Source organism: Sinocyclocheilus grahami, unplaced genomic scaffold (genome assembly GCF_001515645.1).
Source record: "Sinocyclocheilus grahami isolate Dianchi unplaced genomic scaffold, SAMN03320097.WGS_v1.1 scaffold270.1, whole genome shotgun sequence".
NCBI classification, from domain to species: Eukaryota; Metazoa; Chordata; class Actinopteri; order Cypriniformes; family Cyprinidae; genus Sinocyclocheilus; species Sinocyclocheilus grahami.
The window spans coordinates 1,664,557-1,683,121 of NW_015505449.1; the positions used below are offsets into that span (position 1 = coordinate 1,664,557).

At 37.7% G+C, this 18,565-nt stretch overlaps 1 protein-coding gene and 1 pseudogene across 3 annotated transcripts; both read left to right on the forward strand.

The window, feature by feature from the left end:
- Positions 1-1,583: 1,583 nt before the first annotated feature.
- LOC107599684 (kelch-like protein 14) lies at positions 1,584-14,443 on the forward strand. Of its 3 annotated transcripts, none has more exons than XM_016291361.1 (9): positions 1,584-1,728; positions 2,393-3,296; positions 5,126-5,247; positions 10,744-10,833; positions 11,012-11,090; positions 11,280-11,470; positions 12,523-12,681; positions 12,871-13,028; positions 13,741-14,443. In XM_016291361.1, the coding sequence occupies exons 2-9, from the start codon at positions 2,416-2,418 to the stop codon at positions 13,879-13,881; spliced, it is 1,821 nt and encodes a 606-aa protein (XP_016146847.1). In that variant the 5' UTR covers positions 1,584-1,728; positions 2,393-2,415; the 3' UTR covers positions 13,882-14,443. The 3 variants fall into 3 exon arrangements, with proteins under 3 accessions (XP_016146847.1, XP_016146846.1, XP_016146845.1); XM_016291360.1 differs by lacking the exon at positions 1,584-1,728 and adding an exon at positions 1,780-2,172; XM_016291359.1 differs by lacking the exon at positions 1,584-1,728 and having other exon boundaries at positions 1,780-3,296.
- Positions 14,444-16,632: 2,189 nt separating this feature from the next.
- Positions 16,633-18,565, forward strand: part of LOC107599732 (ATP-binding cassette sub-family D member 4-like) — an 8,458-nt pseudogene continuing 6,525 nt past the window's right edge.

The following is an 18,565-nucleotide window of genomic DNA, read 5'->3' on the forward strand; positions in this document are numbered from 1 at the left end:
GTCCAAAATACTTTAATCTGATGCATTTTTGTTTATACAGTATGGTTAGTGGAGAACAGATAGCACCTGTCAGCAGTCTACTTTTTTATGTATTTCTCCATGAAGTTTTTTTTATGTATTTCTCTTATACAGCTTCCTTTATCTGCAGATTATTCTATTAACTAAGATGTTCTCTACACTGAATAGCACGGTGTATGAGGAGAACTATCAGAGAACGCATGAGGACGTATGAGTAATGCATCAGCAGTAAAACTTTCATTAGGAGCACAGGAAGTGCTATATCTAGCCAGAAACAAAAAAGTTTAATCCTTGACTTGATCCATATGCTTTATCTCGAACCTTTTCTTTTAATGGCTTTGCAAGCTTGATGCTGTTTTCCAGATGGCTATGTACCATTATAAATCCGTCTTGCATGTCAAACAACTATTTTATGTTACAATATGAAGATTTAGTTACCTGCTACCTGCTTCTCTGTTTCACACAGTTGCCAGTTGTTTGACCAAGACACTTGGATGAACATTAGAAGATGGTGTAAGCTGAATAAAATAATGTATTCAACGGTAATTGTTTTAGTGTAAAAAGATGCATTTTAATGCTCAGTGACCAAGTGTTTCAATGAATAGGCTACAATGGAAGCATTTTCAGTAGTTTCCTATGAATATGCATTGAGAGCTGCATGTTTATTTGAGGTTCTTTCCTTACCAGCGTAAGAAATGCATTAGAAAATTCAGACTTATTAAAAAAATTCATACTGTACTTGTCAAGTACTATTGTTTGTTTAAATCAATGCAGAACTGAAGAAGTTTATTTGGCTCATTAAACAATATATATATAAAATAATTCATCAATACCATCATCCACATTTTAAGACATGCATTCATTTGCATTTGATGTCATGCATTTGATTGCATTTGATGTAGTCATGCTCACTCAAGACTACAAGACAAGTTTGCCCAAAGTCCCTTGTTCATTCTTTTGAAGGACTAAGCAAAAGGAGAAAAAGATGGGGTTATTTTGGCGATGGAGATTAAGGCAGAGGGGGGCTTTTTGTCATTTGTGCGAGACAAGCCATTCATCCATCCCCCGTTCAGAGCCCAAAAAAAAGGCTGGTCCCAGAAATTAGCAGTTTCAGCTCAGCAGCAGAGGCGTCGGGCTGTGAAGGAACAGAGAAATTGACTAATTAGCAATGCGCACTAAAACTTGACGGTTCTCTCCATAACGCAGAGAAAGAGAGGAAAGACTCGCCTTTTCTCCTCTCCTCTTTTTCCATAGATGTTTGAAATCGCAGTCATTTACGCTCGACAGTTTTTACAATAGCCTTGAGCCATAATTTTGCGAGTCTCTCCAGCATCCATACCCCTGCGCGGTCTCTCTCCACCGGCCATGCGCGTCCGTTTCTCTCCCCGACCGTGGATTTCCTATTACTCTCGTTACGACTCACTGAGCCCCAGGCCCAAGGATAATGATGTGTTGTTTCTTGGTAGCATAATTTGTCACACGTATATTTCTTCTTCTTCTTCTTCTCTTGCAGAAAGCACACAGCTCCTCTCACACTCACACACACACTACTTCTTCTTGTTAATTCAGAGGAAACATAAATGATCAATGAGCTTGAATGAGCGGGGATCAATGGTTAGGATTCTGATCCATCGATCATAGACTTTTCCAACAGGACTGAACAAAGAAAGTGCACTGAAGGAGCCGCAGCTTTACTTTTCTTTAAGTCAGGTAAGTTTCGGATACCTACTACTAGCATTCGGCACGGGTGCGCACTGTGCGTAAATGTGCCAAGGGCTGAAAGTTGCCGTTTCGTCTGCTGTTCTGCCTCAGATTGGGCGAGAAATGCCGCGCGTGTTGTTGAACGGAGCGATTGCATTGTGTTGTTGCCGACCAAAGCGATGCGCAACCGCACATCTATGGTGGTGATGATGCTGATGTTGCGGGAGACAAACTAATTGCTTTTGTATCGCATATCGGGGGGAATGTGTGCACGCATTTATATCTTGTAGGGGTGTGTGTGTGTGTGTTTGCGTGGCCGGATAACAGATAGCGGGCGGTTTGTAGGCTAGATCGTGGGCTTTGCTTTCCAGCAACCCAGCGTAGTTTGTTTCAGCCCGCAGCGACCATTGGATTTGACGTGCTCACGAACGCATGCATGAGATATATAGATGGGTATGCAAGGATGCGTGTGGTTGGTAAATGCAATATGCTTGCATGCTGCAAACTTAATGTATTTGCATGCATGCACGATATATACACCGTAGATATATATGCACGAATCCAACTTGCATGCATGCATGAATGAGATACCTTCAGAATGCATATACTTTTATAAAACCGGCTGATGCAGTTCCATGCAGTGTAGTGCACCAATGGCATTGTTTACTCGCAGGAGGTGTGCGCAGCCCCGAAGTCATGTCCAGATCGGGTGACCGAACCTCCACGTTTGACCCGACTCACAGCGACACTCTGCTGCACGGTCTAAACCTGCTGTGGAGGAAGCAGCTCTTCTGCGATGTGACTCTCACGGCGCAGGGACAGCAGTTCCACTGCCACAAAGCCGTGCTGGCGTCCTGCTCGCAGTACTTCAGGTCCCTGTTCTCCACGCACATGCTGAGCAGAGAAGACGGGCTGGCGGTGAAGGACCAAGGCAGCAGCGGCACCCCATCCTCCTCCCCCGACGACAAGCTCCTGCCCAGCCCGCGATCCACCATCAACAACCTGGTGCTGCAGGGCTGCTCCTCCATCGGTCTACGGCTGGTGCTGGAGTACCTCTACACGGCCAACGTGACCCTCTCCCTGGACACGGTGGAGGAGGTGCTCTCCGTCAGCAAGATCCTCAACATCCCCCAGATCACCAAACTCAGCGTGCAGTTCCTCAACGACCAGATCTCGGTGCAAAACTACAAGCAGATCTGCAAGATCGCAGCTCTGCACGGGCTGGATGAGACCAAGAAGCTCGCCAACAAGTACCTGGTGGAGGACGTGCTCCTCTTGAACTTTGAGGAGATGTGCGCCATGCTGGACGCCCTGCCTCCGCCCGTGGAGTCGGAGCTGGCGCTCTTTCAGATGTCCGTGCTGTGGTTGGAACAAGACAGGGAGACTAGGATGCACTACGCTCCCGACCTGATGAAGCGCCTGCGTTTCGCCCTCATCCCTGCCCCAGAGCTGGTGGAGAGGGTGCAGTCGGTGGACTTTATGAGGAGCGACCCGGTGTGCCAGAAATTGCTCCTGGATGCCATGAACTACCACCTGATGCCCTTCAGACAGCACTGCAGACAGACCACAGCCAGCAGGTAGGATCTTCTTCATCGTCTTAACATATTTCTGTATATTTTTGTGACTTTTGGGTGAAGAGTAGTGTTTTTATTTTAAAAATCAATTTTTTAACATATAAATGTAACCAAGGGGTTGTGTGCATGGAAATGTTAGATATGAAAGGAAGACAAATAATGTTAAGTACTTGTTAGGTTTTGGGTAGAACCAATTTGAGTTAGAGGAAATTTCAAACAGAAGAAAAGTTGAGTTTGTTTTCATCCTTTAGGTTGTTTCTGTGAGACATGAGTGTGTAAATAGAAAGCACTACACAATACTCTGTGCACCTGATCATGGCAGGCTTGACAGGTGTCAGTAAACAGGTCAATCTTGTTGGTAAAGAGCTCATACATTCTTTCGTGCTGTGTAGTTAACTTGTTAAGTGAATTAGATTAGCAATCTTTTGTTGCAATATCTGATCCATATTTGTTCACACAGTTTCCACGCTTTGCCTTATCTGTGAGATCCTCATTCTATTCCTCATAGTGCTGTTTCAAGGTTGATTAATTTCAGCACTGTTGCAAGCTTGCATACTGCAGACAATATTGCAGTCTGTAGATGGGATAATTAGCAGGAATAGGTGACCGTGGAATAAACGGGAATCAGTTGTTGGAGAATATGAGAGAGAGAGATTGTTTGCAATGAGATATTCTCATATTAATAGTCTCTTTTTGGAATTTTGGACTCAGGAATTAAGATGTTATGAACGTCAAAAGGGCTTGATATGTTTATGCATTTGCTAATAGAATTAGACTGATAAATTGTTTGATTGTTATTATTTGGCAATCACTTGTCACATCATTGTTTATCAGCTCTCTTCACCTGTTATGTTATGTCACCTATTAATATCATTTGCTGAGCATCATCCATGAACTTGAATAAGATGGAATCAGGGAATGACAGTTGAAGACTGTGTAGTTTCATTGTACAAGGCTGGAGTTATCCATTTATTTCCCATGCTCAGTCTTGCAGAGCTGAAGGGGTTGTAAATATTGAACACCCAGATTTTAAAGCACTTATTCAATCAAAGATTTCAGTTGCACAGGCTAACCCCAAGGTCTCTAAACTGATCATAATTGCAACTACATTTTTTTTTACTATTGATTTGATATTAGTTGATTTGTTTAATTAAATTATTGATTGACTGAATGGATGGATGGATGCATATTCAGCCAAGGTATTCAAAAGCATTTCATTGTTGACAGCAGTCACATGCACAACTTTAGCCAATAGGATAAGAACACATAAAGGAAGAAATGAGGCTGTCAAGACCTTAACCTGGCTTGAATCACAACCACACGTCTGATTTTGTCACTATTCCAGGTATAAGAGTTTGTGGCCTTTACAGATAATATTTAAAGCAAATAGCTATAAACAAACATGAAATGTGGCCAAATGGAAACAATACATTATATGTTGCTTAATATATTTGTGCTTGTGTTCATTTCACAATTTAAAATGAGACTTCCAGCAAAGAGTTATCACTAGTAACTAGACCTAAAAAATACATCCTGCACTTGTGCATCGCACACACAAATCCTAGAGAAACATCATTGCATTGGGGCTAATTGATTCTATAACTTAAAAATGAAGTCATTTCTCTTTTTTCCATTCATTTGAGAGTGATGATAGAGCCGTTCAGCATTAATATTCTCCCATGTTCTCTGCTCGGCTTGCTGTCTCCCTCTTTGTGTTTGTACACGCTTTTACCTTGTTGTGGCATCTCATTCAATATGTATTTGCTCTGCACTAATAACGGCTAATGACAGAATTGTTAATGAATCTGTTTCCCCGTCCCTCTGTAACCCAGGATTCGTTCAAACAAACGGATGCTCCTGTTGGTTGGAGGCCTGCCCCCGGGTCCCGACCGCCTCCCCAGTAATCTGGTTCAGTACTACGATGACGAAAAGAAGACATGGAAGATCCTTACAAGTGAGTGCCTTGCTAGCATGGTATTTTCTCTTCCACAGGAAGAACCCTGCCCGTGTTGGGTTGTGCTCCATCGCAGAGCAGAATAGAGCGAGAGCTTCCTGAGATGCAGGAGGTAATGATGTATCACTATCACTTTTAATGTAACTTTTTAATCAGAGCGTGACTGCCTTCACACCATTGTGGAGCTGTAACGCCTGGATTCGCTTGTGTGTGTTTTTTTATTTTTATGCCTCTGTCTTTTTGCATAAGCGTGCCGGCAAGATTCATTTTAATCTAATGATCTCAGGAAGATTCATCATCAGAAGATGACACGTATTCTTATTGAACTGCTTTATTAGGGCAAACATTCTCGTAAGTGCATTTGTCTTCGCGAGCAGCAGGGAAGGAATGCGAGCCGATTGCGAGCTGCCAGTAGTTTGTCGTGTGTTTTGGCTTGACGAATTCGAATCATAATTCTTAGAAGGATTTAAAAGACAACAATGGAGATCAAATGTGTTGGAACCTTGAGTACTGACATAATAATAATAAAAAATGATGTCTTAGTAGTAGGGATGTAACGATTAACCGCGAGCCGGTTGAAAATCGATTCAAATACGCGACGATTTAAATCGGTTGAGATGCTAAACAAATCGCGATTCAATTAGGGGTAGGAGTTTATATGAACGTATGTCTGAGGGGAACTTACCGTCTTTAGAAAAGTTTACGTGGTATTTTTTATTTTCATCTTGCCTCTGTATAATGTATATTAAAGTAGTGTTCATAAGTGCAGCGCTGCTTTGTTCACAGCGGTAACCAAGGAAACGCTTTAAGCGCCACCTGCTGGCAGAGAGTGAATCTGTGTCTCATTCAGCTCGTCTGCTGTTTCTGTTTCATGCAGATATTTTTATGCATAGTTTCACAAAACTGAAGTCAAACCATTCTGTTTTTGCTTCAAAGTTCGAAATTATACAATCTAGTAGTGTAATCTTGGAATGGAATATGTCATTTTAATGCTCAGGCATTGTTCTTTCATAGCTCAGGAGACTTGGAATGGAGATCCTAATTAGTGTGTTTCATTTGAGACACAACTTTTTCTCAAATGCTTCTCCTAAAACCACAGAAAAAATGAAAAAAGACACAAAAGAGCCAATGGTTGACATGTTGATAGACAGAGGAGACACAAGTGGGATTTCTGTCTTTTGTGTCCAGTTGCACTTATTTTAGTTTAATTCCTGTCTAAAAGAAACAATTAAAGTGATACTCCACCCAAAAATGAAAATTCTATCATAATTTATTCATGTCAGTTCAAAACTGTACAGTATGTCTTTCTTCTGTGCATAAAAAAAGATATATTTTTGTTGTTTTTTTTGTCTATACAATGAAAGTCCAGTATTGTTTGGTTCCCAAAGTTCTTAAAAATATCTTCTTTTGTGTTCCAGAAATTCATACAGGTTTGAAAAGACATGAGGGACAGTAAATAATGACAGAATTTTCATTTTTAGGTGAACAATGCCTTTAAGATATTCATTCTGCTCAAACGCAATGTCTTGAGTTCGTACTGATTGCAGACTTTGATGTCTTAGCAAATCTGAGCGCAGTTGGAGACATTGTTAAGGTCTCTTGTGAAACTATAGAGGAGAGTTCTCAGGTGAAACATCTGAGAAGCTGGAGACAGATCTCATTTGCTCTACTTGTAATTTCACTGCTACAAGAAACAATCGAGGCAATAAAGAGATCTCCTTGGTGATTTTTCTTTCCTATGCATGTTTTTCTCGAAACAAATAGTCAGTTTATATACAGTAATATATCAGAGTCTAAAGTAAAGCCTCTTGCTTGTGGCGGCTAACTGTTAGCCTCAGAGCTAGATGTTGATGGTTTAAACGGCGTGCTATTGTATGAATAATCTTTCTCAATTAGTACAGAATCAATCACTTGCTGTCTGTAAATGTGTCAGTTGCACTGTTATGTGTATATGACAAGCTCCAGGTGGCTTGTGGTATAGCAAGAGAATCTTGGCAAGGGGAAACTTTTTGAAAGTCCAGTGTCATAGCACTTTTTAAACCACATAAATGGAGTATAATCCTAAATTAAATATATATAGCTCAATATAGCATGCAATAACTCAAAATAAGTTAATTCTTCAAAAAGCATTCTAATAAGCTGATATCAATGTTGAAAACAGTTGTCCTGCTTCTTATTTTTGTGGGAACCGTGATGCACTACCATTACATTGCTAAAAAGTGACAATAAAGATATTTATAATGCTACAAAAGATTTCTATTTTAAGCTATTTTCAACACCGATAATAATAAGAAATGTTTCTTGAGCAGCAAATCAGCATATTAGAATGATTTCTGAAGGATCGTGAAGACTGGAGCAACGATGCTGAAAATTCAGCTTTTTTCATCACAGGAATAAATTATATTTTAACATATTCAAATAGAACAGCTATTTTAAATTGTAATCATATTTCACAATTAATGTTTTTACTGTATTTTTGATCAAATAAATGTAGCCTTGGTGAGCATAAGAGACTTCTTTGAAAAACATCATTAAAAAAAAGTAGTGTAGCAACTAGCCAAGACACAATGTATTATGATTTAATTAAAATGATTCTATAGTGTCTGTTCCTTACCGAGGCAAAACAAGGACATAAACGGACGTGCATTCATTTTGTTTTATGGCTAAAATTGCGTTCAGTCATCCAATCACTGCATCGCTGAGGTGTGAGGCCTACAAAAACACCTTACGCTCCGAAACCTGCTTATAAGCGTTTGGCAGCACGCATAACATTCATTAATGAATTACATCTGGATCTATATAACTTACACTCATAAGGTCATAGTGTAATGTCCTTTATTTCTGCCTCAGACGCCGAGTCTTAAATGGCCCATGGCCAGGCGGAGCGACCAAACTGCAAAATCATCCTGTGAACACACCAGCAGCCCCTTGATGTCGTTTGGGGTGTGCAGGTTATTAACATTCAATCATAACTTTGCAATGAGCCGAAACCCAAAAGGGGGGGGGGGGAACGGCGACTGATTAAAACCTTCATCAGCACTATTTAGGATGGTTCTCACGACTGGCTGCACCTCTCTGCTTCTATGGCTTTCTGCTCTGTGGTGAGACTGCCACCTATTGCACACAGTCTGCTATGGTCAAAACGAGAAGATAAAAAACAGTTGTGACAAGTTTAAATGTGTTGATTATTCCATATCTTACATTGTGCCCCCTTATGCCATTTTTCTTTTTTAGATGTGCATGTTTCATTTTAAACATATTTACACGAAGAAAACAAATTAAGAATTCTTTTGAGGTGCATAAAGTCTTTTAAGATTTATTATTATTTTCATGACAATGAAGCACTTTTCCATCAAATCAAAAGAATAGATTATTTTTAGCTGAAATAACTGTATTTTTTAAAATATAGATTTTATTTTATTTCAGTTAACGTTTATTTTGTAACAAAGTAACTAACCATTCTTAAAATGGTTTTAGTTTGGTTAACTAAAATATCCCTGCTATGAATTCACATACAAAATTCTAAATTATTTTTTTTTTGCATATTGCTGTTTGATTTTTATTTATTTAATTATTTATTTTCAATCAATGTAAAATAGTCTTAATGGTCCTAAAATAGGCTTAATTGTCTGGTAACTTTACGATAAGGTCCCCTTAGTTAACATTAGTTAAAGCATTAACTAACAATGTGCAAGTTGATGTTATCCTTGATAGTTAATCAAATTACAACTCTTCATTGTTGGTTCATGTTATCTCAGGTCCATTAAATACTAACATACAATTTTTGATTCTAATCATGTAAGAGTAAATGTTGAAATAAACATGAATTCATAAATGCTTTAGAAGTATTTTTAATTGTTAGTTCACATTAATTAATGTAGTTACCTCATGTTAACAAATTAAATCTTATTGTAAAATGTTGCTAATTTTCTTTAACCAAAAAAAAAAAATTTGGGATTTTTTTTTCTGTGTTAAAAGTCCTAGTGAGCTGAATTTCAGGAGATTTGTGCCTTTAAAAGTCAATATCATATATCTTATCAGTCAGTTTAGCAATATGATGCATCTCCAACTGTGTAGATCAGGCTGTAAGATCAATAACAAAGCCTAGACTGTGACCTCATGATCATTTGAGCCATCTCGCAACAAATCACAAGTCTGTTGGCACATGTGTCACGTCTGCAGCAGTAAATGTCAGCAGGCCACAAAAGCCTTGCATGCCTCCAGACACCTGAGACGCCAACTCATTCTCTCACTGACAGTAAGATCTGTGTCAGTCAGTCTGGTTTTGTGTGCAGTGAGAAAGTCGGGAGGTTCCCCTCGTGGGATGGATTCAGTCCGGATCCGTTCTCTATGGAAAGGCCTCGGTGCATCAGACTCCAGTTAGATTGCGGTAGAAGAGGCCAATCGGAGAAAAAAAAGCGTGATTCAATGCTGTCTAATTTTACAGCAACTGTGATCCATCAGGCAGCGGAGATGTGACAGTGGAAATGAATGATCGTGGCAGACAGGTGGCTCTTAGCGTACGACTGATTTACGCTGCACGGGCACCGGACGAAGATTTATGGAGTGAACATGATCATGTTCATTATGACTGTCACCTCACGACCATTTCTCTCTATTTCAACTGGGGTCACTTTTGTGGGCGCTGGGGAATTAGAGGAGATGGAGACAGGAAAGACTACTGCTGGAAAGCAGCCTGTTTATCACAGATCTACCACAACCCGGAACTGTTAATATGAGGAAATTGGTTATGATTGGTTGTGACGGCATTTTATTCTGAATATTGTGAAAAATGCTGTTAAATAAGGCTTCCTTTTTTTTTTTTTGCAGAAAGTGTTGACTGTCAACGTCTGGAGGATGAAGTATATTGTATGCAGTGTTTTTGTTTTGTTTATTTTTTATGATATTGCAATTTTTGCAACTTGCATGAGTTCTAAGAATTAATATTAAATACACATCAAATGTAAACCGATCACATTAATATAATATATAAATGGAATTAATGTGATAAATGTAATAAATGTGTATAAAACATATATATTTGTGTTTATATTTTATAATTTTATTTAAAAAAGAAAAAGAAAAATGTTATGCCAGAATGGGTTATAGCTTTGCAAATTTAGCCTAATTAGACTCTCTAGTTAGTTTGGGACCAAATGTTGGTTTGCGGTTGTTGATAAAATCATATTTTTTTCTTAAAATAATTTGGATAACAGCATTGAATGGTTAAACTAAATGCAGTCAACTCTAAAATGTGTGTAAAAATGAACAAAACAGAATAATATGTGACAAAATGATATATTATTAAAATTATATTTGGATTGCAGCATTGGTTATTACTCTTTACATATTTAATACAGTATCAAATGATGGGCAAACAGTAAATGAGCACCATTTACACCATATTTACTGTAAATGTTGGTTTTTGGATGCTGCTAATCTCGAAATGGTCAATTCTGAAGCACTAGACTCATCAGTTTTGTCTCTGTGTTGTAGTAATGCCATATAACAGCGCCCATCACTGTGTAGTTGAGGTGGAGAACTTCCTGCTTTTATTGGGTGGAGAAGACCAGTGGAACCCTAATGGTAAAACATGAATAAGTGTGACTTCTATGTACAGCTGAATACAACAACTTAATGCTGTCACACACACTGATTTCCTTATAATTCAGTGCATGTGCCTGAAATGTTTTATAGTATATTTTTAAACAATATTTATAATGTTACTGTGTGAATAAAACTAATATGTGTATCATCTTCACAGGCAAACACAGCACTAACTTTGTAAGTCGGTATGATCCGAGATTCAATAGCTGGATACAACTACCGCCCATGCAGGAGAGGTATGATGCCTTCTAAAAATGACTTATTATTCATAAAATAATGAGAGCTCTTCATAAAATGGCTATGATTATTTCTTAAGCCTTTGTGATGAATTTTCCGCTCTTGGCTGCGACGGGGATATTTGCTGTAAACAGTCTCTACGTTGACTGATTTTAAGAGACGATCTTTTCATCTTGTCTTTGTTTCAGGAGAGCGAGTTTCTTCGCTTGCTGCCTGGATAAGCACTTGTATGTTGTTGGGGGAAGGAACGAGACAGGTTATCTGTCTAGCGTTGAAGCCTTTAACCTTGAGACAAACGAATGGAATTACGTTTCGTCTCTTCCACAGCCGCTGGCTGCGCACGCAGGCGCCGTGCACAATGGGAAAATATACATCTCAGGTTTGACGATACACCTCATCCAAACAGTGAATTAATCAAAGTGTCTGAGACGGTACTAACAGTTGCCATGTTTGAACTAAAATATCCACTTACTATTACCAGCACAGTTCAATTTTATTTGTTAGAGGTATTTTGAACACTAAAACAGCTACTTTCATTTGAAATTCAACATAAAATGGCAGAAAAGACTAACATTATTCTTTGGAACAACATGCACTGATGAATCATTTCTGTAGCCTAAACAATAGAGCATTGTGCTTGCAACACCAAGGTCATGGGATTGATTCCCAGGGAATGCATGAACTGATAAATACGTTTATATCTTCAATGCAATGTGAGTCACTTTGGATAGAAAACAAATCAGACCAGAATTTGTGTATTAACCCTCATGTTGTTCTCCGGTCTTTTTGACCCGGAGGGGATTTTCTTTTGCTAGTTAATGTTATCACATGTTATTGGACCAAAACCTACTAACTTTGTTTGGTTTCCCACGTTGTTATACTTGGGTTGGTTCAAAAATGACTGGCATACCATGCTATATTATTGCCAAATGTTGGATTCAATCTTTTTATCAACTTGTTTTCTTTCAGTTAGCACAGATTTTCTATCTCTTTTTGAAACTGATTGATCGCGGGCCTCATTGATCTGAGATAATGCACCTCAGCTTTTGAATGAATACTGCCAAAATTATCCAAATAATGCTTTTTTCACTCACAAAACTGAGGTGCATAAACTCAGATCAATGAGGTCTACAATCAATCATTTCTAATTTAAAAAACGCAAGTTGACAAAAACATTGAATCTAAGATTTGGTAATATGCAAATATGCAAATATGGTAATATGATTTGGTAAGATATGACATATGCAAGATTTACAAGCAAATTTTAAAAGACTGGTTATTTTTGACCGGGAGCAACAAATTTGATTTTTCAGCACATAACAAGTAAAAACCGTCAAGTTTTAATTCCATATTGACTTGATTTTTTGTTAATCTCTTTTTGTAAATTTGTGTCCTTATGTTGAAACTGGTATTGTGTATGTTATGCTTCAGGTGGCGTTCACAATGGTGAATACGTGTCTTGGCTGTACTGCTACGACCCTGTGATGGACGTGTGGGCTCGGAAACAGGACATGAACACTAAGCGCGCCATACATGCTCTCGCAGGCATGAACGACCGCCTCTACGCTATTGGGGGAAACCACTTAAAGGGTAATTTCTATAGCCGTAACCCAAATCTCAGCAGCGGTGGAGGCACATACTGTGTATGAAACAGTAATCAATACAGTTTCTTTTAGTGATTTGATTCCAAGCTTACTAAAGTAACACTTTTACTCCTCTGCAGAATAAGAGCTTGGCATATACGCTTGGGGTTTCCCTGATCTCTTTCTCTGTGTGTAGGATTCTCTCATCTGGATGTGATGCTGGTTGAATGCTACGACCCTAAAGCAGATCAGTGGAGCATCCTGCAAACGCCCATCTTAGAGGGACGCAGCGGGCCTGGATGTGCTGTTCTTGATGACAGTATTTACTTAGTGGGAGGCTACAGTTGGAGCATGGTAAACACATATTACACTTAAATGCAATAGATAGATAGACATATTTAATTTGATCCATTTTTAAATATTTAATATAAACAATTGTGTATATGTACTGTTTTTGTTTTATAGAAAAAACATGTATTAAAATAATGAATAACTAAAAATCAAAATGAAATTAATCCATTTTATTATTATTTATTTATCATTTATTTATTTGGCTAAAACATCTTTTCGAATTGTGTGTGTATTTACCATTCCCAGCCAAAACAATATGAATGTGTAAAAATGAAATAAAAAATATATAAAATGCCCTTATATATTATCAAAAGTAATTTAAAGATTTTTAAGAAGTGTGTCATTTTTGTCGTCAAAGTATCTCAGTTTAATATGCAGAGTTAACTGTATGTCATTTGTAGGTTGATTTTCCCAAAAAAGGTGTTATCAAAACATTGCTCTGTTTGATTAAACTTTTCAACCACTCAAAATTGCAAAATGGGCTCGACCAATGGTGGGATGTTGGGGTTGGGACTATCTGTTTGACTGACCAATGGCAGATGGCTTCAGGAAACCTGTTCGGAAACAACCACTATGATTGTAATTCTGATAATGATAGTAATGCAGAAATGACACACTTCACCATCAACTAAAATCTTTCAGGATATGCATGAAAAAGCATTTTGAAGCATTGAATGAAATATTGTGTGAATAACTTGTCAAATGTCTCTTGCAGGGGGCGTACAAGTCATCCACCATTTGTTACAGCCCAGAGAAAGGCACATGGACAGAAATGGAAGGAGAAGTGGCTGAACCTTTAGCCGGACCGGCCTGTGCCACAGTCATACTGCCAGCCTGTTTACCATTTAACAAATAACTATATAGAATGCAGAATAATTCGGCTGAGGAGACGAAAAACCTGTCGGGATGGAAAGTCATTCGCGAAACGAATCAAATAAATGAGGAGACTCTCCCTATGGAACGCCCCCAGCTTTTGAACAGGAGGTGATGAGGTGTACAGATTATTATTTTTTTACTGGTCTGACAAGAGCACTTTGTTTCTTTCATACCTAACAGTTTTAAACTGATATAATCATCGACTTTATGTATTTGATGCTCACGTGTGTTGACATTCAGCTGCTCACATTCAATCATTTTTTTTAATCATAAATGCTTTGACATAGCACGCATAATTTTTTTCCAAACCAAATCGATATCGCTTCCATACGTACTTTGTATTTTGTGGAAACCGCCGATCAAAGACAATGTTGAAGTGGGTTGACAAAGGAATATTCATGTTTTTCAAGCAAAACTCATGATTCTGTGTACACTGTAGAGTAGATATCAGCTATTTAATATATATCACTCCATGTCTGCTTGTTAGATATTGTCGCCATACTTGAGTGGCATATTGTTATTTGTACAGATGAGAGGGGAAAAATGTCAATTATATAAAAAAAACACATTTCAGTAAAACACAAGTTATGATTTATTGTTTGAACAATCAGTATAGTATTTATTTAGCCATGTGGTATATATGCATGGCGTGAAGTGGAAAGCTTGTTGTGTTTTACTGTGGGTACATATTTGTTTATGTTAATATCTGTTCATATCTCACAGTGCCTATTTTTAGCATCAGGCTGCTTTATTTCATAAAATTTCCCATTATAAGAATCAAGAATTTTAAATTGAGCCAAAATTACATACATTTTTGGCCTGACTGGTTTCTCTGAGACGTGATATGAAATCTGAATTTGTTGCACTGGTGTTTGTTGGCCCTTTTGATGAGAAAAGGGAATGTTTTTCATTGTTGTAAATAATCGCTTGCAGTGGAACATTTTTGTGCTCATAGGATTTATTCTCAAATCCTGTTATGTTCTTTACATTTAGTCTAAAGAAAATAAAACTGAATTTCTGGATCAATAATCTGTCTGAGCTCCCCCACATCAACACAACACTGCTATCTATCTAAAATTGTTTATGTGTGTTTGCAGTATTACAACAACTGACCCATTAATCTGTTCTCTACAGTGTGCAATAATGTGTTTCATTTACATATTGGAAAATATTTTGTTAAATACAACATCAAACATGTCTGATAAAAGTCATTTTAAGGCCCAAGTACACATAAAACATATTGAGTGTTACTCAAGCATGCATGCTGTATATTTTCTCTGAAAGTCAGAAGAGAATGTACATGACTTTGGCAGACTAAAGGTAAGGTCTGAAGATCAGTTTCAAACCGCAGGGCACATTTCAAGGACTGAAATACTTGCCATCTGTAAATCAAATTAAAAAAAAAAAATTTAATATATACAGTAGCCAGAAATCAGGTTTGGTAACTATTTAAGTCTGAGTCTGAGATCACTAGTGAAAATGCCTGTATTTTACATCCAATTCAATTGAAAAAAAAAATAATTTAATAATAATAATAAAAAATACACAATATAATGTCAGCAAATCAACTAAATTAAATGAGTGGAAGAATAAATGAATGAATAAAACTCCAGGACAAACATACTTTTTGTAAATTATAATGCAATCATTAAATCAGGTTTGGTAACTATTTAAGTCTGAGTCTGAGATCACTAGTGAAAATGCCTGTATTTTACATCCAATTCAATTTAAAAAAAAAATTTTAATAATAATAATAAAAAATACACAATATAATGTCAGCAAATCAACTAAATTAAATGAGTGAAAGAATAAATGAATGAATAAAACTCCAGGACAAACATACTTTTTGTAAATTATAATGCAATCATTAATTACAATATCTGTTAGTTAAAAATCAATGGTTTGATTTTTTTTGTATGCTACCTTTTACCAATGTGTGGTAAAAAAAAATATATATATATATATATATATATATATATATAAATATACTTTATAAATAAATATTGTACTTTGCAGCAATAATAATGTTGTTTATGCTAACAAAGTGAACACTAACTACAGTAATATGAACAATGAACAACATTTTTTAAAGGATTTGCTAATCTTTCACCTTATTTCTACATATACAGATTCATTCTGACATTAAAAAGTTATATAGATTACTGCATTATAAAGATGAGCTATAATGCATGTATAAATTAAGATAAATCAGAATTAACACATGCTATAAAAATGTTTAGTTCTGTTAACATTCATATTTTAACTTATATAGCCTTGTTTGTTGCCAATGGGATTTATGAGTACAGTAATATTTTCTTCAGTGGATAAATTCAGGCAGTCCTGTCATAAACTGTCCTGTACAGCAGGTGGCAGCGGAGCATCAGACTGCGCATGCGCGTCCAAACTGAGACGAAGACATTTCTGTGTACATGTGACCCTGCATGTGATAGGAAATTCATGTAGAAATAAAGTAACGCCTCATTTATTCATTTGTCCATTAATGTGGCACAAAAAAATCATCATCATGGATCGCGAGTGGTTTGATCCCTAATAAATTACTGTACAACTAAACGTCAGGTCTCTTTGTATATGGCCAGTGTTTGTAAGATTTAACTACATAATGTTGACGCTGTCATATATTGTCTTAGACTTTGAACCCAAACTCCTCTAAAAGCTTGATATAAGCAAAGTTAGATTTGCCAGTCAGAAGGTCTCTTGATACGCTTTCACCATGCCACCCATGAAGAACAGCAGTGTGAAAAGGGAGCCTAAGTCCTGAACTGACAAAAATATAGAAATCAATTTAATAGAAAACAAAAATTCAGCTGTTTACTGTCTTGATGACAGTTTGAACCCTATATTTTAACTGAACTATTGAACTACTGTCACTAATTGTTGTCTCTAAGATTGTGTGGATGTGTTTTTTCCTCAAGACCAAAGCTAGACTGGAGGTTTCTCCAAAGATTCTGCCGAATTCTGAAGATCCCTTTCCAATCCTGGAACAACCAGAGTGTCCGAATGTTCCTGACGCTTCTTGGAGTCGCGCTTTCAGTTATTAAAGGGGTCATATGATGCGATGCTCATTTATTCATTTGTCCATTAATGTGGCACAAAAAAATCATCATCATGGATCGCGAGTGGTTTGATCCCTAATAAATTACTGTACAACTAAACGTCAGGTCTCTTTGTATATGGCCAGTGTTTGTAAGATTTAACTACATAATGTTGACGCTGTCATATATTGTCTTAGACTTTATATGACATAGTTATTATATCTCTTAGTGCTAGACTGGAGGTTTCTCCAAAGATTCTGCCGAATTCTGAAGATCCCTTTCCAATCCTGGAACAACCAGAGTGTCCGAATGTTCCTGACGCTTCTTGGAGTCGCGCTTTCAGTTATTAAAGGGGTCATATGATGCGATTTCAATTTTTCCTTTTTCTTTGGAGTGTTACAAGCTCTTGGTGCATAAAGAAGATCTGTAAAGTTGCAAAGACTAAAGTCTCAAATCCAAAGAGATATTCTTTATAAAAGTTAAGAGTCAGCCCCCCTAAAACGGCTCGTTCTAACACGCCCCCACATATCTACATCACTATTTGGGCGGCGTTATGCAACTCTTCCCACATCTTCACGTAAAAAAAGAAGGCGTAACTTTTATTCTCGCTGTAGTATTGTTGCCGCCGCCGCCATGTCGTGAAGGCGCTGTGTGCTTCGTTGTGAAAGCGAAACTACTTTGTTTGGCCTTCTAAAAGAAGACGATATCTGCTTCGTCATGCCTAGAGCTGATCCGTGCTGGTCGCTGAGGAAATACATCAACTTCGCGCTGTCGATCGCCGGATCGGCTTTCACTGTGGACGAAGCGGAGTCCAGCCCGGGGTCGTCACATGTGGTGGCCGCAGGCATCACAATATGGCAAGGGACGTAACATTTCCGTCACACGCTTGAAGAATTCGGCCAATCACAACGCACTGGATAGCTGGCCAATCACAGCACACCTCGCTTTTTCAGACCGATGAGCTTTGTAAAAATCGACACGTTTCAGAAAGGCGGGGCATAGAGGAGAAACAATAATGTACAGTATGTGGAAAATAATGTGTTTTTTGAACCTTAAACCGCATAAACACATTTCATTACACCAAATACACAAAATAATGTTCTTTTTAGCAGCATCATATGACCCCTTTAAACTTTGAACATCTGGACTGAGCTATAACAGCTTGTTTTGTCTTCTATCTGTGTTGGTTTCATATTTTTCTTCTGTTTCAGTTCAGCTTGTGATTTATCAAGTGGGTCTTATTCCGAGTCAATTCTATGAGGTTCTGTCTGAGAAGAACTATGGGGAGTTCAAAAAGCTGGTGCTGTTTGCGGTTATGCTCATTCTGATTAATTCAACGGTGAGTTTGGTCTGTTATTTATATAGTTTTCTGCAAGTCGCTTTTGGTAACAGCAACTGCTAACTACTCACTATACTTAGTGGTAACACTTAGCTACTCTATTATGATAAAAATCTGGGTACAATTTTTATAGTGGAGGTCAAAACAATAAAAAATCGAATTGACTCAAAACTACACCAGAGCGTGTACACACCTCACGCACCGGATGTCGTGCACGCACCCAAAGACAGTTGGACATAGTGGTGTATTAGAGGTAAAATATGATATAAATA